The 21,437-nt window shown below is 37.9% G+C and overlaps 1 protein-coding gene across 2 annotated transcripts in view; it reads left to right on the top strand.

Moving 5' to 3' along the window:
- Window positions 1-21,437, top strand: part of EIF5B (eukaryotic translation initiation factor 5B) — a 37,996-nt gene that overhangs the window by 2,639 nt on the left and 13,920 nt on the right. For both annotated transcript variants that reach the window (XM_041468367.1, XM_041468368.1), the window contains exons 2-10: window positions 12,339-12,464; window positions 12,556-12,643; window positions 13,012-13,663; window positions 14,126-14,346; window positions 14,519-14,669; window positions 16,272-16,367; window positions 17,275-17,361; window positions 18,781-18,864; window positions 21,062-21,357. In XM_041468367.1, coding sequence (XP_041324301.1) covers window positions 12,339-12,464; window positions 12,556-12,643; window positions 13,012-13,663; window positions 14,126-14,346; window positions 14,519-14,669; window positions 16,272-16,367; window positions 17,275-17,361; window positions 18,781-18,864; window positions 21,062-21,357 — 1,801 coding nt within the window. The remainder of the gene's footprint in view (window positions 1-12,338; window positions 12,465-12,555; window positions 12,644-13,011; window positions 13,664-14,125; window positions 14,347-14,518; window positions 14,670-16,271; window positions 16,368-17,274; window positions 17,362-18,780; window positions 18,865-21,061; window positions 21,358-21,437) is intronic.

Raw genomic sequence — 21,437 nt, 5'->3', positions numbered from 1 at the left:
CCAGTTCAAAGAGTGTTTTTGGTTTTTTATAGTGACAGGTAGTTAAATGAAAACTGATGCCTTGAAACGTGTGTGAACCAGAAACTACAACATTTTTCCCTTGAGCCATTAAGTGCTTCTCCTCTGGAAGTTCTCCCATGACAGCTGTGTCACAAAATACTATTTCATCTCTAAGAACTTATTACTTAAGTATGTATTGATGCTTACTTAAGGCTATTACTCTGTATCAGGTTAGGGTATAAACTGTTTCCGTTTCACCGGTTCTTTCTGGGCAAGGAGTGTTTTCTCAGTGAGGTATTTTCCTCGTCTGTCTGTTTTTCCTGATGCCTTTTGCCTTGCCATGTGTGCTGCTTTTCAGTGTCATTATCAACTTTTTTTCATGGGCTGTATTTCACAGGAATAGCTTGGGAGCAGCTCTGGTGAGGAGGTGAGTTGAGTGTGACTTGAGAAAGAAGAGTAAAGGGTTGGACATCTGTGCTCTAAAGGAAAGAAGACCTAGTGCCTGTCTTTGTACACAGTGTGGTAGATGCCAAATGCATGGAAAAGCCTTTGAGTACCAAAACTCTGCTTCTTGGGGCTCTTTCAGGGGTAGTGGCTGGGAACACTTTGAGAGTCTTGGTACCTGCTGGATACTTTGTTCCCTCTGTGTATCTCTGCACATATTTCTCTGTGTAAATTACTGGACACAGGCCTCTGGTGTGCTACACACAAAATGTTGTTTGTGTCTAAAAATGGAAGCTTACCTTAAAGGAAAGATCAAGAATTTCTTGTTAGAATAGTTGAAATCTTGAGAGCCCAGTTTTTATTACATCCGATCTTAATGTTGCAAAAAAAAGAAAGAATAATAGTGCAGTTACAGTAGTTGTGCTCCCTGTTGCCAAGTCCTAAGGTCAGTGGTTTCATCCTGTGGTGAGCTGATACTGAGAGCTGTCAGCATCAGGTGTCCTTCACCGGGTGCGTGTGATTGCTCACGGTTGTGGTTTCATCTTCCTCGCTCTAGGATCCACTTGAGATCGTTTTTATATGCTTGGTAATGCGACTTTGCTCTTCACTGGTTATTCCATGAAGCTCTGTGGTTAGCTCCACAGTGCATCCAAATAAGAGAAGGGCACTGTGTATTAAATACTATTTCTTTCTTGTTTATTGCCCCTAAAACCAATTTTGTTCAGGTCTGCGTTTCTTTTAGCCAGCGTCTCTCAAGTTCTGGGCGTCCTGTGCCGAGTCTGTAGAAGCCATCTCTGTTTATCCCATGTGCCTGTGCCTGCTGTGTCTTGTCTCTTCTCTTCCCAAGGCCACTGCTCCCGTACCAGGCCTGTATTTCTCTACACTGCATTATTGTTGTGGACTTGTGATTATCTCGTTCTGTGCAGAGACTGTTTGTCACTGATTCTATATGAAACTATGCTTGCAGCATGCCCAGGTAAACAGAAGCAGAACCAAAGAGGCATAGGCACCTGGTTAACTAGAGAAATTGCTGTCACAGCTAAATCAAGGAGCAGTTGCAGGAGGTCAGGAGTTCAGCCAAAGTAAGCCTTGACAGGCTTTAGTCCTCGGGTCTTGCCAATGCGGTACCGAGCTTAGTAATTGCTCCTAGCAGTGACAGTACTGTCACAGGGCTATGCAGTTGTGTGGCAGGGAGAGGGATGATGTGGAAGAAGAATACAAGCAGGGATGTGTTTGAGAAAAGAGGACAGGATGGTTACAGTGGCTGTATTTTGTAGCAGGGGCTTTGAGGGATGGAAGTGAGGATGGACCTGGAAGGCCAGTCATGTTTTGGAACAGGTGTTACCTGCAGAGGTAGCTTTCATTTTCTCGTGGTCTTGGTTCTAGGTGACATCCTCGTGAATGTCATGTTCCCTGAGAGGGAGGATGCACTGCATGTTTGCATCTGTGGCTTGAATTTGGAGTTCCAAAGTCCCCATCAGTCTCCCCTCCATTTCCGGTAAAGTGAGGGAGGAATGGCGCTGTGTAATCAAAGGATTCCAGTTGGATTTGCTTGCTGTGTCTTCAGTTCTGTGCCATATAGTGCTGTACTATTTATTCCCTCCTTTTCCCTTCTTTTTTCCCCAACAGTTATGTTACAGGTACAATCCCTTATATCCTTTTTGGCTGTAGCTCCCAAAGCATGTGCCAGCTCATGGGCACAACTTGTAGTGCAGAGGAAGCATGTGGGAAGGTGCAGGTGGTTATGTTTATGTTGTGAATATTTGAGAATTGATGTGGTGACAGGAAAGAGATTTTCTGCTTGACACACTGAAACAAATTATGTAAGGTACAAGTAATCTTTACTTCCTCAGCCCCATAGCTTTGACTTCTGTAGTGGAGTTCTCTCCTCCTCTGTTTCTGCTGAGTATGGTAGTGGTCATACCAATAGGTACGGATGTGTGCAGGGAAATGAGGCTGAGGATGAATTTTGTTGCTGTGTACATATACCATGTTTGTCATAAGACCCTGAGTGAGATGTTAGCTGTGATGAGCAGGAAAAGAATGAAAAAGGAAGACTGTAGCTTGTTATGAAAGCACTACAAATCTATACCATCAAATCTATACTATACCAGCACCTCTGTTATGCCCTTCTGGAACTCTGTTAGTGACTCCTGCTGCTGTGCATCTGCCAGTGAAGGACATATTTATCTAGAATGGTCCAATACATGGTGACTTTCTGGTGTGTTAGGTGCTTCATAAAGGAGGAGAGTGTCTTGGGTAAAAATAGCTCCTAAGCCTGAATAGGGGAGTTGCTTTAATTGTTTCCTCTTCAAAAGTTTTGTGTTTGTGGTGATCACTCATTTTCAAATGAAATTTCCTGGAAAATATTTCAATAAAAATACGAGAGATCTGAGTTTTCAAGCTTTTCTAATTGAAGAGCAAGTTCTCTGATGTATAGTCTAGCTCCTTTAGGGAGGAGTGTTATGCTTTGATTCTTTGATATGGTTGTAATGGCAGAAGGTATGTCAAGGTTCTATCCTACTGTCTTTGGAATTTAGGTAGGAATTTTTTTAATGTTTGTGAAGAAAGGCTGTTATAAACTACAGAACTCTGCTTTGAATCTGAGCCTCAAATTGCTGCTGTAGACTTGCTAGTGAGTGTGCTATGTACTCTGTGTTACAGATTATTGCTTGCCTAGCATATGGATTTTTCCCTTTGAAGGTGCTAGCTTTTCCATGTGTTTGTTCTCTCTGTGTTACAGATTATTGCTTGCCTAGAATATGGATTTTTCCCTTTGAAGGTGTTTGTTGTGTTCTCCCAGCTTTAAGTCACCTTCTTTTTCTCTTAGTAGTTTTTCTTAGCTTCCAGTAGGTAGTATTTAGCTGTGTTTATTCTTCTGCCCTTTAATAATGTGACCTGTTGCCTAGGCATTCCACTCTGATCATTCATGCTTATTGCTTTGGAAATTACAGGTGCTGGCTGTGATTCTGCAGCCAAGAGTGAACACAGCTGCTAAAATAAGATTTAGAGTGCTCTTACTGATGCTGTGTATTGCTTTTTATCTGGTATTGCCTACTAGTCAGTCTGTTTTGTTCCTTTTCTCTTAGTGTGTTAAGTAAAATCTTCTCAGTGTTGTGTAGGAAAGTTCTGTGAAGGTTAGAACAGAGTTTGGAAACATTCTGTACACCAGAATGTCATTGTAAGTTATCTGCTTCTCAAAAATATTTCCATAAGGAAAGGTTTCTGCAGCTCCATCAAGGACAATAGCTGATAAACCCTTGAAATCCCTGTTTTCCCAATCTTATCTGGAAGATGGAAGATTTTGTACTGAAAAGATGGAGTAAAATAATGCAAAATAAATTCACCATTACAGAAATTTGTTGTGCTGTTCTATGCAAATGTATATTTCTGTTCCCCCCAAACTTATAGTTTTTCGTATTTACAAGAAAACTATATATACTTGTTGGATTTTATTTTAAAGCAAAGCATCGTTGTAAAAAGTCTATAAGGATCATGTAATATTTGCAGTAAGGGCAGCATAAACCAAAAAACACTGCATTACACTAGGGAGGTTGTAAAAAGCAGCTTTTCTTGTAGGAGTCTTTATTTTTGTTATCTTCATGGTGCCATCTAAATCTCATGTCTAACTACTGTTCATGAAAAGTATGACAACAGTACAATGCAGGCCATCAGAATTGCAGAACCTGTTGTTTCAGTTCTCTGAAGACTTCTGAAAGCTTGAAATATGCTTCTTTAAATACATGCTGTAAGAAGAAGTATTGGTGTTAATTACAGTTCATGTAGGTGGGCATCATTTGCTCTTCAGGATTATGGCCAATGTAAAGTGTGGTTCTGAAGTTGTTTTAAATAGTGTTTTTGTGATGTATTTTGATTTTATACAGTGAGATATGTAGGATATGGAAGTTGTGAGACACTGAACTTGGTGGTAGTTTCTGTTGTCTTTGCACTTTTTTAAACAAAAGAAAGCCCAAAAGAACTTGTTTAGGGAAGACTGAATACTAGTTTTTTACTTAGTATTTCATATTCTGTGCTTTTAGTTGTCTTATTCTCTTGAGATGTGAACACATAAACTGAACCATGAAGAGAAGCTTTTTATCTTGAAGTTTTGCTATATCTTTGCTTAAATGGGAATTTTAGGTTGTGGGGTTGTGGTTTGTGCTTTTTTTTTCCTTTGGTGATTTTTTTCTTCCTTTTTTGGTTGATTGCTCATTTGGTTTGGTGTTTTTTCTTTTTTTAATCTGGGTTATATAAAGGAGACTTCTTATATTTCTGGACTCTGTTTGGGTTGAAGGTGTAGTTCTCTCAGAAGGTTGTGCTTAGCTGATAGTTATGCCACTCTTTTTTCCCCAGCTGAACTTGAAAGAGAAGGCATGACTCTTTAATATTAATAATGGAATCATTGTCTTGGGAGCTTGAATGAAAAGCAATTACGCTTTTAGTCAGATTTTACTTCCTTGCTCTCTCATATAATCAGGTAGCTTCACCAGCTTCCTTCATCTATGAAAAATCTTAAAGGTGTAGTTCCAAGTAAAACTCATTTCAGTTGACTGCTGGACATTTCAAGCCCTGTGGTGTTACTCCTGCTGTCTCCAGCTGCCAGCTGTACCTGATTCCATTGCAGTGCATTCAGTGCTTATGGGCCCACAGCACAAACCAGGTGTGTGTTTTCATCTGCTGCCCAAAAAGGGTTTTCTGCATGGACTTGTGGCCACAGGGTTGCCTGAGCTGATAAGAGAGGAAAATGTGGCTGGGAATGGGCAAGGAAGTCAACTCTTCCCTCCCCTACAGTTTAGTTTGAGGAAAAGGCAAGAGGAAGGTGCCCTATTTCTGGGGCTGTGATTTTATTTTTATTCTTTAAGCAGCAGTGGTGGTTGCGTAGCTGGTACTCACGTAGACACTACTTCATTTTCTGGGCTGAGAAAGGAGCACAGTTCTTTCTTTCCTGAATTTCAAACTGTCTCAGTCATATGTAAGTTAAACGTTTTCAGTGGAGGAAAAAACAAAACCAAAAAAAGAAGCTTGTGGTGTTGATGTACTTTGATAGGCCAAAATGAGAAAAATGCTGGGGCTTTGTTTTCATGTTTTGAATAGCCTTGCTGAGCCAGCAGATGCCTGCATTTCTCATTTCATAATCCACTTAAAGAACAAGTTGGTGATGTGGGGTTTTGAAACAATTAAATGATTACTTCCAAAATGGCTCATGTTTTGGCACTGTTTAAACCAGTTGCGCTAGAAGAACTTGAACTAGCATTCTGTCTTTCAAACAATCTTAATACTACAGGTGAAAACAACTACAAGTATGTCATTCAGCATTGGTAACTTGTTGGTTTTGGATAATCTTTTATTTAGAAATGTATCTTTTTACTGGGTTTATGAACTCACATATGTGGAGGATGGATAAGGTGCTCTAGGGAAACAATGATAAAGATCTTTCTAGAGGTATTAGTTTTACTTGGTCTAAAACTACTGCAAAACCAAACACATGGAAAGAGATGGTTCAGCTTCTCTTCAGTCTTTTTGAAAGTCAAGGACTTTTTTTTCTTAAGCAAAGAAAATTACTTAATGACATTGACGTTCTTTTGAAGGTGGTTAGAAGAGCTGGTGTAATGTAACTGATGAAATATCTCCAAGGTTGCCTCAGCAAAAATGAGTCTTCTGATTATGCAGGAATGTGGGCAGTGAGTTCAACAGTGATGCAACTTTCCTGCTGTGTCAACTTGCTGACTCTTCTGCCCCTTGCACACGAAATTTTAGTTTCTTTGTTTCAGTCTGCTTTTAATTGTACAGTGTTTTCTTATGTTTCAACTTCACCTTAAAAAAGACAGCTGAAAACCAATCCTAAGTAAAAGATTTTTAGCATGATTTGAGTAAGCATGTTCACTGTAAAGATGAAGGCAAACATAAGTAATCATGTTTGTGTTGCTCAGTGCAATGGATCAAAAAGTGCTTGGAATTTTTTAGTCTGGTTTAGTTTGGTTTCAGCAGGACAGTGTTATCCTGTCAACTTTGATTGCAAAACTGGAAGCTGGATTTCCAGTAGTTCAGGGCTTGTCTCATTTTAAGGTGAATTCCTCAATTTATTTTCTGCAGTTTCATTTACCTAATTTCAATAGAGTCAAATTGATATGAATGAAGGCAACTCAGCTCCTTTGTATAATCTGTTGCTCCACTTTTTCCATCCTTGAATGGATTAGTAGTTTTTCTTTGCCCTTTATCTCTCTGCTGCCTAGTCAGGATGCCATCTCTGTCACGTGTAGCTGCATGGTGCCTGTTTATAAGGAAGTTTTTACTCTGTTTGGGGATTTGTATTGTAGGTACTGTAATAAGTGTACTGCAAGTCCTAATTGTGTGTAGCTTTTAGAAAGCATAGGAGGAAAACACGCATGTTTGCTGGTGGTCTTGCTAATGTAATGAGCTTGTCTGTTATTAGAGAGTCTGTGAAGTGCTCTTGGTCAGGCTTTCCTTCACTAGAACCAGCAGGGAAAGCTGGAGGAGCTTGTTTGGCAAGGAAAGGCAATTATGCATTTTAGCTGCAAAAGTTCACTGGGCAAAGAAAAATGATAAAAGCTTATTAACTCTTATTTCAATAGCTGTAGTACTGTCTTCCTGCATTTGGCTTTGTTTTCCTGGGCAATGCTGAGGAAGTCTTTCAAATTTCCATGCCTACATTTGTTTGTTAGAAAGATTCTCTTGTGGACAGTATCTGTCCTTAGTATGGCAGGTTCGCACTATGAAAATCCCTTAATGATGAATATATTAACTATGTCAGTACTTGAAGTAAGTTTTTAACCTTCCATGGAAGAGAGAAGTGGTAAATAGTTGAAGTGTACTTGTAACTGTTCTGATGTACTTTATTAGGGAGCATTGATAATTTTTCTTATTTGAGAAATGTGGGTTTAAATCTTGATTTGGAGCATGACAGCTTCTGTTCTGGTGAGTGGTGCACTGATGAACACCTGTAATATTGTTGACTGAAAGAAGTGGTGGAACTTCAGAACTTAAAAATCTTGCTAATTGTGAAAGTATTAGAAACTGTCAGCTTCACTGTGTGAGGGGGTTTTTAACCAAAATGGGAAAGCATGCCTGTAAAAGACTAGAGTAAACCCTAGAATGCAAAAAGTAGGATTAACGTTAATTTCAGTATCTGTAAATCAGAGTTTGAATTAAGGTCAGCTCTGCTATCCAGATGGCTTCCTGAGGGAATTTCTAGGTTCTGGTTGTTGCAGGCTATTGCATCAGAAAAAGAGCTTCTTCCAAAACTCTGCTTGTTTCTCATGTTTAAAAAAAAAAACAAACACCCCCTCAAATAAAATAAACCCAACACCTTAAGGTGTTTTTAGTATATTTTGGCAGTGATGTATTAGCTGAGGGGTTGGTTGGTTTGTTTTTAAAGAGTGTTCCTAGTCTTTAATAATGTTTCCTTGCTGTAACAGCAAGAGAAACACAGCAGGGTTTTTGTTTTTTTTTTTTTTTTTCTACAGACTGTGCATCTATCAGTCACAAGATTTTTTTTTCCCTTTTCTGACTCAATAGCTTGCAACTGTGTGGGATCTTATAAATAGCAAAGCTACTGGATGTCTTTGGACATCTGACTGAGCAGCGGTAGGTGACAGCTCTTTTATTTCCTAGCTGTTTTAATCTTCACACTGAAAGAAATGTAATACTTTCTCTTATGGGCAGGATTTGGAATTGTAGCTTTATTTGTTGTTGAACATTTTTGTTTAACATGAGCAACTTAGGCTGTGTTTTGGGTATCAGTTTCTGTTACTGGCCTGATCTGATGCTTTGTTTGTGTAAGTGAGGTTACTGAACTTCTTTTGTTGCCTATGTCCATCTTAAAAATCTCCAAGACTTGGGATGGTCTGGGGATATTTGATCCTAGCTTTGTACAGAATGATGTTTTAGCACAGCTTTTAACTTGAGACCCAGTGAATATTCAGGAATCTATCCTTTAGTGGCTTCTCCCATGTAATACAGGTGTTCATTAGTCTGTGCAGACAACTTGTACTGAAACCCTTTTGGGAAACAGTAGAGTTCTTAATGTAACTTCTAGTGCATTAAGGTAAATACTTTTTCAGTATAAAGTATGTAAATGTTTCTATGTGCTATTTTAAAGATTTACGTTACTGTAATGTTGGTGAAATGGCAAAAGGCAGTGAAATTGTGTAGGGAAAATGATAAGCACTTTCTTTTTGATTAGTGATGTAATTCTAAAGAAAAAGTATTTTGTTTGATGTATGAAATATAGTGATCTCTGTGTACATGTTATTGATTACTGCACTCTCCTTTAGTTGACGTGACTTGTCTTTTCCCTCTGCAGAGTTTTCCCCTATCTTAGGCAAAGACCTCTGTGGAAAAATGTCTGCAGCCATTTTTTTGAAAACTGCCTGTTTAGGTTTGAGTGAAGTATACACACCTAATTCCTGCTGTAATTTAATGCATTGAAACACTGCTTTAGCAGTATCAAAAGTCTTTTTATATATGGTAGCAAAAATAGAGGCTGAAATCAAAGTATGTGAATAACAGAGGTAGCTTAGGCTTCACCTGTGAAACAAAGACAAAGGAAAATCAGGGAAGTAACTCCATCTCTGCAGTGCAGTAGCACTTTGTTTTCCAGATCTCCTTGAGCCTCTTGTGTTGGGAAAATGTGAGGGTTTTTTCAAGTGCCAAAGCATTATGGCTGGAATGGTCTAAGGTAGTGAGGCTGGGAAATCTGTTTATAAACTCTTAATGCAAAAGCAGTTTGAGGTCAAAATTGAAAATCTCATGAGCATTCCAGTCCTTTCAGGTTCCTGTATCAAGCCCTCTTAGGACTGGACCCTAGTAAAGGCTGAATGGAGACCTTTTGGAGATCTTGGTGAAGGAGACTCCTGAAAGAATGTTTGGGTTTTTGAAATGTTTGTTTGGGGACTGGTTAAAAACCTTTACAAGGAAATGTTCCATGGTGTATGTAACAATGCCCATAGGAAATGTGGTATGTGTTATGTGTCTAAGTGTAGTGGGTTCCTTATAAAAAGGAAAAAGAATCTCCCAGGAGTGGAGGGGAGCACCTTCTTAATTTTCTTTTCAGCTTTCTTATGAAATCCTAGTGGAATATTATTAGAGTTTTAAAAGCTAAGGAAATTCAAGATCAGTATGGGAATAAACTTATAGTAATGGAAATCAGTGTTTGAATTCCTTGGGTTTCCAATGATATTCTTAGTTGTTAGTTCTTATGAATTATAACTGTATATATAATTGCATGCAGCCTTAATTTTACTTCTTACTTCACTGAGGCTCAAATACTTGAGGCTTGCTCTGTCACTTCTTAGTAAATGAAAGTGTAGAGGATTTTTTGTTGGTTTGTTTGTTTGCTTGGTACTTATTTTTTGTTTTGGGGTTTTTGTTTTGGGTTTTTTTTTTTTTATTTTTGTCAGAAACCATTGACCATTTTTTCAGAAACTGAACTGTGAAAGACAAGTTTGGAAAGGCTTTTGTATTGAGGCTGCTATTGTGGCAGCTGGGCAGTCTTTTATTATTATTATTATTCCTCCTAAACTGTTCTTGCTGGTGGATGTTAAATCTTAATGTCTGTCAAATAGCTTTTTCAGTGTTTGAGGGTTTTTTTTCCCCCTCAAGAACTTTTCTTCTTCAAAGTTCGGTTGAAGTGAGTTGATTTAACAGCAAATAAAACCTTACCTTCTTAAAGCCTGTACCCTGGAAACGTGAGATACCACCGACATCTTCTTTGCTTGTAGCAAAAAACCCATGTGTTTTATGGTTGGACATAACTTTCTGCTAAACTGCATTGTGAAAAGTCAGCCTTGGTAATATCCATGTAAAATATGAGCTGTTTAAAGGCCTGGTGCTTTGGTATCTGAACACCCACATGGTTAAGATCCAAGTACAGCCTTGGAAGAAGTAGTAGTAGAGCATGCGTTTTGGTGTTTTCAATCTACTTCAAGCTTGGATATGACTCAGTCTCCTCCATTAACTCCTAGAGGAAAAGAAGGTAAGCAAGTGTGCTTAATAAACTTGATACTCAGCAATTAATGCAAAAACAAGTTTGCATTATGGGCCTATGTGTAGGCCTGAATATAATGTAGTTAGCCTGACATTAGGGCTTTAATTCTAGGTATAGAAGTGAGTAGCATTTTTATTTCAGCTGTTACCCCTGATATACAGCCAGTTAAACTGCTTCTAAAAACAGCACTTTAATTGCTGAAACATCAAATCGTCTTAGAGTGAGAATGGCTAAAAGGTGTATTTTCTCTTGAGGGAGGTGAGGTTTACTTTAGAGATCGTGCATTAACTATTTGAGAGATACGTTTCTTTTGACAAATGTATTACAAATCAGCACATGAGGAGGTGTTACTAGGTGTATTTTAGATGTGTTTTTTCTTCTCTTGACTAAAAGTATCTCTGGCAATACAGGTGCTGTACTGTGAGGTACTTTGTTGTGCTGCTTTTTATTTGGTTTGTCCAGTCTACCCAGAAGAAAAGATAAGATCTTAAAAATACAAATAATCAGTCTTGGCCTTTAAAGAAATTACATATTTGTTGCTTAATTGTGCTGTTGTCATATGTAGACCGTTTTTGGTGACTTGCATATTCCCAATATGTCAGATAAAATGTTTGTTAATGTCAGCTTTCACCTGCAGAAGAATCCAGCCCTTTCCTTTTTGCAAAGAGAACTGCAATTTAGACTTACTGAATTTTAGAATCGGTAGCTGAATCATTAAATACTTTGTTTTCTTTATTAAGATTCAACTTCTGGATTTCTAAATTGGCACAACTGAAGCTCTGGTAGTTTAGAATTTGCTGATATCTTGAAAGTCCTGAATCTGGAAGAAATTTATTTCCTTTATTTTCTGGATATAGTTTTGGATATTTGGTGATCAGCCTTTGGCTGATTTATCCTGAGTGGGTGCTAATAAATGAGACCGTGAAATTGTAAAGCAACAGTTTTCTGTCCAGTTATCTAAGAGGCAGTTAAGTGAAATACTAACAGTTGTTGATTACATGGGTTTTGAAACTGCAGGTTGTGATAAAAAGTAGCATCAGACCAGTTTTGATCTGAGTACCGAAGCTCTAAGTGTGAAGCATGGAATAAGTAAGTCTCCTTTCTTACACTTGTACCGTGAGTGTGATTAGCTGGTGAAATGTCTGGACAAAAACTTCTGGCTTTCTTTAGGCCTCAGGTAATACTAAGGCAAATGGTACAAATGATTGCTTGCCAACTGCATTGGTATTTTTTATTATATGCTTTAAAGTCTGGCTTGGGGCTGAACTCTGCTCATCTGGGTGGCTTCTTTTCTTGAAAGATAATAAAATTTTTTGTCTGATGGCAAAGCACAGGCAACTGTTATTGTGAGTTGGAAGCTGTAGAGAACTTTCACTTATTTGCTGAATAAAAATACAGCAGTTTTTTTGTTTGCTAAAGGTGTTTGAAGGAGCAGGTAAATATCCCTTAGTAGAATCCCCTGGTTGTGAATTTGTGCTTCATTTTTACACTGATTGTGGTGGCTGCTTTTTTATCAATGACATCTGTGAATTGAAGGGCCAAACAACTTATCTTTCGGAGGACCAAAGTCAAACAGTCTAGTTACATTCTTCCAAGAAATTACATCAAATTGCACAGCTAAACTTTTAAATCTGGGGTTGCATGAATGGGTTTTATTGTTCCACCTCCCTTCAAGCAGATCACACATGTGAAGGTTTTTTCCTTCCCTTCCTACTGAGTGGAATAAGGTAACAGTGCATAATCGTTTGTTAAACATGGAGCATTTTTTTCTGCATTGCATATCTTTTGTGACTGATATTGCATTTTGAATCTTTTAATTTTTTTATTCAAATGGCTTCTACTTATGTAAACTTAACGTTTGAACTAGTGCTTTCCTTCTTCATTTTAGTGCAAAAGATGATATTGATATTGATGCCCTTGCTGCTGAGATAGAAGGTGCGGGAGCTGCAAAGGATCAAGAGCCTCAAAAATCCAAAGGCAAAAAGAAAAAAGAGAAGAAGAAACAAGATTTTGAGTAAGCTAGGTTTTTTTTTCCACCTGCCTGATCTTACCCCATTGTCCAAAAACTCAGTTACTTAAGTGCCCTAACTTCTTTCTTATTTTAGTGAAGATGATATCCTGAAGGAGCTGGAGGAACTGTCAATAGAGGCGCAAGGAGGGAAAGTTGACAGGGAACAACCTTCTACAGGAAAGGTGAACACTGAGAGGGAGGTGGGCTTTTTAATAGGAAATAATTAAAATATGAGACACTTCTGTCCCAGAGAACTTCTAGTGTTGTAGTGTAGTGGAAATCCAGCTAGCATGTTCTTTTAATTATATTGGATCTTATTTTCATTGTAAAAAGTCAATCACGAAGAAACCATATATTCATGCTGATAATTATTCAAAGCCAATCAGAATAAATCTTACTTGAGGGCTGAAGTATGGTACACTCAGCAAGAGTAGGTATTGCTTTCAAACTTTGTGTTCAGTAAGAGAGGTTTTTCATAATGTATCTCAATGCTTAGCTCACGATGGCAAGTAATTTTTTATGGCTGATTATTGAATTGTTTAATTACCAGGTTGAAAATGACAATGAAGAAAGCATATCAAAGCAAGATAAAAAAAGAAAAGGAAAGAATAAAAAAGCCAATCTGGAAAATGACTATGACAGTGAGGAAGTGGAAGATAAAGATAAAAAATCTAAAAAACCTCAGAAAGCAAAACAAGACATGCTTTCTGGCAGTGATGATGATGATCATGAGACACAGCTTAAGAAAAGCAAAGGGAAAACTCAGAAGTCAAATAAAAAACACGATTTGTCAGAAGAAGATGAAGCTAACATTAAGAAAAGCAAAGAGCGTGGGGGAGGAGTGTCTACAGGCGAGAGTGGTGATGAATCAGATGAGGTTTCCCAGTCTAGAAAAGGACAAAAGAAAAACCAAAAGCCAAAGTCTGCTCCTGCTGCAGAGAGTGGGGATGATGAAGAAGAACCTTCATTCAAAGTAAAAACAGTGGCTCAGAAGAAGGCAGAAAAAAAAGAACGTGAAAGAAAAAAACGTGAAGAAGAAAAAGCCAAATTGAGGAAGCAGAAAGAAAAGGAAGAATTAGAAGGTGGTAAAGAACCAGCAAAGCCAAAGGAATCTCTAAAAAAAACTGAAGAGAAGGCTTCTTCTGAAGTTACAGCAATCCCTGGCCCTGGGGAGAAAGGAGAGACTGCTGCAGGAACAGAAGGTTTGTAACATGGTTTCTTAAACTTTAAATTAAATACTGTAGGTTTTGTAAGGCCAGAGAGGTGCCAGGCAGTGAGGTTAGTGTGTTGGTTTATTTTGAATTGTGAGTACTAGAAATTTGGTAGCCTTGTCTGCCTCTGTGTTGGCTCACAGGTGGCTGTGTTTTCTGGCCTGCAGTTTATTCAGGTATATGAGAAAACAAGCTAAATAGTGAGTTCTTATTACAGTATATGATTACAGTTCTGTATTGAGAGTACTTTTTCACTTCCTTCTTATTCTGATACTTTAAGACTTCAGGCCATGACTTAAGAGAGTTTAATTGTTTTCATTATGAAATGTTTGTATAGTAGCCAGTGAACATATTCCTCATTTGATGTTATTTATCATATTTGAAAAATAAATTGTACTTAGAGTATCTTTGAAATTTCTGGGGTCTTTGAAAATATGCCTCTTCTTTCTGTAGCTGATGACAATGAGGGGGACAAAAAGAAAAAAGACAAGAAAAAAAAGAAAGGTGAGAAAGAAGAAAAAGAGAAAGAGAAGAAGAAGGGTCCCAGTAAAGCCACAGTTAAAGCCATGCAAGAGGCCTTGGCTAAAATGAAAGAGGAGGAGGAAAGGGCAAAAAGAGAGGAGGAAGAACGCATAAGACGACTGGAAGAACTTGAAGCAAAACGCAAAGAGGAGGTACCGTATATCCCACTCCAAGGATAAAATAGAGAGTAACTTTAATCTGTCTGCTTGCTGGTGCAGTTAGTGAATTAACCCTTAATATGTTTCTTGTAAACAGAATATACTTGGGCAGCTTTTGTGTAAAGCATGCTTTAGAGTTTCTGCATGTTTATTTATCTTTTTCTAGGAACGATTAGAGCAAGAGAGGAAAGAAAGGAAGAAACAGAAGGAAAAAGAGAGGAAGGAGCGTTTGAAGAAAGAGGGAAAACTTTTAACAAAAGCTCAGCGAGAAGCCAGAGCCAGAGCAGAGGCTACTCTTAAACTACTCCAAGCTCAGGGTAAGCAGTAGAGCTTAATAATAATAATTAAAACCAAACCAAAAAACTCAACCAAACTTTATATCCCTTATGGCTCTGTGTTTGTTTTTTTTCCTGTCTGGAGCTAGGAGGGCAAGTACTGAGTGATTCCATGTAAAGCTGCTCTGTTGTCAAGGAAGGCAGTGTGTGCCCTCCCTTCCCCTTTATTTCTTAAGTAGATTTAAGTGCCTGTATTTTTATCTTAGATTTTGAATATCCAGCTTTTTAATACAGTCTACTTGCAGTTTAAAGATGTTACTTGTGGAACTTAGGAAAAAGCTCTTAAGGAAGTGGTGTAGTCTAAAGGCCGGGAAAAACACATGGGCTGTGCTGAAGGTCTTGTAAGACCGGTGATCTGGGTCTTGTTGAATTAATTCACATGCTTAGTTAGGCAAGTGCACTGTTTTGCTTCAAAAACAATGGGAAAGTCCATGGAGAAGATATGTTTTTCTCTGCGATTTGCCAGGTGTACATAAGAGCTTTCCTGCTTTTCTGTGAAATATAGTCTGTCTCCATTGGAATGAAGTAAAGTTGTCCAGTATGTTGTAAGTAAAATGGCCTAAATTGTTCTTGGTAACTGGTTTGTGACTAAAAAAAGAATCTGTACTCTACAAATACACTCAGCTCCCACAAATTACTATTTGACAATTCACAGGTAGGTGGATGTATAAATGTAGGAGTCTTCGTAGCTAGTAAAATGTTTGGAGCTCTTAAGCATACGTGAAGGCTATTTCTCCTTGGTTGTTGCTGTAGCTATCAGAATCTTTCTATTTATGTGCCCCTACAACTGGATTTTTGTCAAATCTGCAACATAAATCACTCAGTACTTGAAAAAAATTTGATTGTGCAGGAGTAATTCAGTTTTTAATTTGTCTTTGCACCAAATTTCTGGTTTTGATGGAATCCCTTAATGTATCACAGCACCCACTTCCTGGTGAGGCAAAGATGAAGCTTGTGAATTGAACTTGGCATTATTTTGATACCTGAAACCATCAGTCTTGTAAAATTTGAAAAAAACCACTTAAAACAGCAACAAACCAAAACCCAAAAACCTGAACAAACAAAACAAATCAAAAACCACAAACCTTCCCACATAGAGGAAAAGGGAAAATGTTACTTGCTGAACAACCTTGAGCATTTTAGAAGAGCTCTGCCTGTGAACTACTCCAAATTGTCTGAAACTAGGACCATTGGCAGACAGGTTTTAAGTGATTTTTTGCATAGCAGACCTTAAATTGTTAAGTGTATGTGTTCGTGGCGCTTTATGCAGGTTTGTGATAACTTCAAGCCTGCAGTTGTAGAATCTGATTGTTTTGTATATATTTTGTTTCATTGCCATTGCCTTCCTCCAGTTATCTGACTTCTTTTTGAGAGCAGGCAGGAATATCTGAAGAACTATACTTCTCTTAGGTTTTCTAGCTTTTGAATTCAGACTTTTAAAAAAGACAAAATATGCATTGCACCTACTTTCTACTCTTTCTTCTTCTATCTTCCAATTTTGGAAAACATGTTTTCATTTAAACCAAAGTTTGTTTATTAATTACCTGGATTTTCTTTTTAACAGTTTTTTTGTTTGTTTTGCAGGTGTTGAAGTGCCATCGAAAGACTCTGTGCCAAAGAAGAGGCCAATATATGAAGACAAAAAGAGAAAGAAGCAGCAGCAGCCAGAAAATAAAGAAGGTGTAGTTTGCATATAGGGATACCTAATTGATCAGTCACATTTCTGGAAGTACTTATAAAATAAATCAGCTAATCTTAAGCTAATTTCATTTTGGGGTTTAGGTTTTCTAAATGTTGGGGATGTACAGGGTGTATAGGCCTTTTACAAATGTGATGTTGAATGCTTTGTGTGCATATGTACATCAAATACAAAGTAGTTTAAATAATAGTGACTTATAATTAAGTCTGAGTTTGTTTCAGAATGAAAGTACATTGATCCTAATTTTAGTGCTTTTAAATAGGAGACAGTTTGTTTATTTGCTTTCTGGTATATAAAACCAATTTTCAGCTCCTGGGTGCAAGTTGTTCAGAGCAGTTCAAAGAGCTTGCATTTTTGAAACCTTAGAATTCATTACACTGGTAGATGTAGGTTGAATGTGTCAGTTTTTGACTTTTGTGGTTTATTACTTTCCTCCGGGGATTATTCTGGCTTTTCTCAAGACCAACCCTTAGTTTAAAAATTTCAGATGTATTTCTTACTTACCTGTTTCTTTTTTTTTGTTTTGGGTTTTTTTTTTTTATTATGTTAGTTATATGCCTGCTTATCATTTGTGGAGTATTTGTAAAGAATTGAAAATGGTGCTTATCTGAATTGTATCAGTAATTTTTTTTCTTTTTTTTTAGTTTTCAGTTTTAATGGAATAGTAGGGGAGGTGTGGGTAGTTCACTAGTATTACTTCATTTTCTCTTGTCTTTTAAAGAAAGTGAGAAGTTTTTAATGTCAATAACTGACCTATCTCATAAATGTGTTAAACTGCTTAGAAAGCCAGGTGTTTTCCAAATAAGCTGGAGTGGAGCTGTATGTGTAAGTTAGTCAATTTGCACTTTGAAGATAGGTAGCAAGCAACTTCCTGTCTTGCAATTTCAGAAAGTGTGGAAGTAACTTCCCCAGCTGAAGATGCTGTAGAACTGGAAGCACCAGTGAAAGAAGAGGCTCCTCTTCCCGTAGATCCAGGTTGGTGGTAACGCTAATGAATTTCAAACATTTAAGCTTGTTTGTCAGTGCTGCATGATAGTTATCGTACCTTGCTGGATGGGGCTGAATGGCCATCCTTTCTTGAGGTAGTTGGCTTTTCTTTTTTTTTTTCCTCCTTTCTTAAGGGAGGAACTGATGAAATTTTATTGAATAAAAGGCATGAAGCTTCAAAATGAGTGTGTAAAGATTCCTTATTCTGGGTGAACTCCAGGGTTCAACTGGCTTGGCAGTTATCTTAAATGAGCACATTGAGTGCCTTATTCGCTCCCTTGACTTTTCACTTGCTTTTACAAGTCTGTTTTGTCAACAGTTAGGTAGAGGTAGGGAGGAAATATGCTTCTTCTAGAATTGATAGTGCAATATTCACAGTGATTGCATTCTTTATGCCAGATGTTTTGCTTTCACAAGTGCTGAATGAAGAGGATATGTGTTAGCTTGTGAAACTGAGTTATCAGCAAGTTTGCTGATCAGATTGTTGCCCTCATCTTTGCCTGCACACAGTACTTGCTTGGTCAAAATCACATTGTACTGGACTTCTTTCTCTGCAAGGAGACTGTTTCAGTTTTTACCCTTATTAAGTCAGACAAATACTGACAAAATGTGCAGCTTTTGAAAACAAAGCTGAATGTGTCCTGCGATTCTGGCTTGACTTATCTCATTATTGCCATTCCAATGCCTTAGGAGAAGGCCTCACTGGCAGAACATTAGTTCCTAGCTAATATTCTAGCAGTGTGGAACTTAGTCTTCCTTTCATAGAGCTGAAATTTATGACTCATGTGCTGCAGCAAATATATATTGTATAACGCATCTTTTGGAGAGGGTTGTATATTTGCATTTTTCCATTCGTCTCTTACTAAGAGCTGCAGTCTTTTCATAAATCTAACTGAATTCCTGCTGAATTAATATGTTTAATGCTTCTGGAATATGTGGTATATTTAAGTTAAGGCACCTGGTGTCCTTTTTACAGACAATTTGTATATTCTCACTAGTTAAAATTCTACTGTAACTTGTTCTTGTTTCTCTGCCACTTTGTTATACATGGTGGCTGTTAATTGGGCAACTCCTTGCTAGGATCATGATTGTGGTACAGGTTTATGTGGCAGGCGTTATGCATGATATGCAGACAGGAACTAGATGAGTAGATTTCTGTGTCTTCCACAAAAGTTTCTCTAGGCAAAGATGCTAACACTACATGATTTTTGTGGAGAGAATTGGAGATTATTTTTAAAGTATGCAGCATCTTCTTTTTATGGAACATGGAGATATTTCAATAGAATTATGGTAACAGCAAACTTGCAAGTTGCAGTTGTCAGTATGTCAAAAAGAGGGGCATCTAAAAATGTTAGATGTTGCTGGACTGACTTTTTTTAACTTCACTGTTGGATTTCTTGGTTTCAGAAGAAAAGGAGGAAGAAGATGAAACAGAAGATGCAGGTCTGGATGACTGGGAAGCTATGGTTAGTGATGAAGATGGAGAGAAAGGTGGGCATGTAAATACTAAGTGTATGTTTTTTCTGGTTAAGAGGCTTTGGGCTAAGTTTTCTGTTTCTACAGAAAACAATATTTTGCTTAGACTTTTTCTCTGCTCTGTTAGATAAACTGGGAGGTAAGTATGATGATAAATACATACAAGAATCTCTTCTCAAAAGCAGAGCTTTCAGAAGCCATGCAAATACTGCTTAAGACAACCCTTTGGAAATACTCTTATGTGGAGTTACCATCTAAAATTGGTTGTATTTTTTTTGTCCTTTGTTATGGGAGTAAAAATCCTAATATATGCTTAAACCATCTCTGTGAATTTAGGGAAACCTTTTACCTGGTATTGTATTTCTCTAGTAATCATTTCAAAGCTGTAGTATTTTTATTACGTGAATCTGGCAGCATCGAGGAGAGTACCCCTGCGAGAAGTTTTCAAAGAAGCGGGGGAATAAAATGGTGTGAAGGTTAAGTGTGCATGTGTTATAGTAAGTTCTGCTCTACAAAGAGAGGCTGAAAGAATTGGGATTGTTCAGCCTGGAATAGAGAAGGCTTTGGGGTGACCTAATTGCAGCCTTCCAGTACCTAAAGGGAGCCTACAGGAAAGATGGAGAGAGACTATTTACAAGACCATGTAGTGACAGGACAAGGAGAAATTGATTCAAACTGAGAGTATGTTTAGTTGAGATAGTAGGAAGAGCTTCTTTACTGTGAGGGTGGTGAGACACTGGAAGAGGTTGCCCAGAGAAGCTGTGGATCCCCATCCCAGGAAGTGTTCAAGGCCAGTTTGGATGGGGCTTTGAGCAACCTGCTCTAGTGGAAGGTGTCCCTGCCCTTGGCAGGGAGGCTGTAGCTAGATGGTCTTTGAAGTCCCATTCAGCCTAAACCATTCTGTGATTCTATGATATGCTTCTTTGAGAGGCAGGTTTAGAAGAAAGCAAAGAATTTCCAGAAACTAAATATTCCTGTGCATGTGTGCCAAGGCCATATTCTGTTTGTACTCAACAGCAATGTTTATGGGAAACTTAGGGCTGTGCTATAGTGCAGGGATAACTTCTCAGATACTTTCTTCCAGTGGTGGAGGAAAGTGTGTTTCTGTGAGCCGTCCTGAACAGGAGTTGATTACTGGACTTGGGCTTCCTTAATGTCTTGTTTCTTATGCTTAAAGACTATTTATTAGTCAAATACACTTGTGTATTTGATGAGTGATGAGCTTTCGAGTGTAATACTTGACATTCAGATACCTACACCAGAATGGATTTAATTCCAGCACAGGTGTGTTCCTCTGGTGCTTTTGAGTTCTTTTGAGTTCTCAAGGGCTGCTTGCCTCCTTGAGTGTTTGTTTTAATTTGGCACCACTGTCCTGGAGAGGACACAGCACTTCTTACTGTCTGGATTTGAAGGTTCTGCCAATGGGATACAGAAAAAGAGCCTTCCTTGGAATTAGATTTAGTCTATTACTAAGCTGATGGACTGTGAGTGTTGCAAGGAAACATTACTAATCTCTAAGAGCAGTGAGCATGCCACTCACTCATGTTGTAAGGAGGAGAATCTGTGGTTTTAAAGTCATCATCAGCTTGCCTTTTATAATTTTACAGGTGATTATAAGAGGGAAGATTTCAAAGAAAGAAAATTACATATTGTTAATTCTTTTTGTTTGTTTATTGAAGAATTCGTATGAAAGATGCTAATCTTCTCTGAACCATCTAAGAAAACCTGAAGATGAGTTTTTCTTTTTAATGGGTGTAAAAGAGTGTTCTGATTATTATGTCTGCTTAAATGTGCCTTCTTGATCAGTTGTGTACAGAATCCATATAACAATGATTTGGAGTATTTTGGCTTTATTAAAAAGGTGTTGGTGCGTTATTCTTTATGAACTGCACATGACTTTAAAAAATGTCTGAATGTTTGCAAATAATGTTAAACATAAGTGTGCTGATACGTAATTCTTCACTCCACCCTAAACTTGCTTTCTTTCTGGATTTGGAACACAAGCCAACAACTCTGAACATGAAACACTTTTTTTCCCTCTTTTTTTCCAACAATTGGAAGTTGAAAAATGATCTTGACAAGCACTTATTGTAGAACCTACTCTCAGTCCTCATTCTTCTCTGGTAGTCTCTTTTGCTTTTTGATGCCATCTCCCCCCAGAAGCATGAAGTTTAATAGAAAATTTTTACTTTACTCTTTTTTGTTTTTTTAGAGAGCAAACCTGTCCATATTGAAGTCAAAGATGTAAACGAAGTGGACGATGAAGAGGAGGAGGAAGAGGAAGAGGAGGAAGAGGAAGAAGAGAGTGAAGAATCTGAAGACAGTGAAGGCAGTGAAGATGAGGATGAAAAGACTTCAGATGAGAGAGAGCCAGACTCCCAAGCTATTGGAAAACAATCTATGGAAAAAAAGCCTAGCAAGGAAATTAGCTCTGATTCTGAGTATGACTCTGACGATGACCGCACTAAGGAGGAGCGTGCTTATGACAAAGCTAAACGGAGAATTGAGGTATTAGGATACACTTGGATTCTTGTGTTGTATAACAACAGATTAATTTCCAGTTAATTTTGTCAAATTTGTCAAAATGG

This window comes from Pyrgilauda ruficollis, unplaced genomic scaffold, assembly GCF_017590135.1.
Source record: "Pyrgilauda ruficollis isolate IOZ18807 unplaced genomic scaffold, ASM1759013v1 scaffold22, whole genome shotgun sequence".
Taxonomy (NCBI): Eukaryota; Metazoa; Chordata; class Aves; order Passeriformes; family Passeridae; genus Pyrgilauda; species Pyrgilauda ruficollis.
This window is presented reverse-complemented; position numbering and strand designations above follow the sequence as displayed.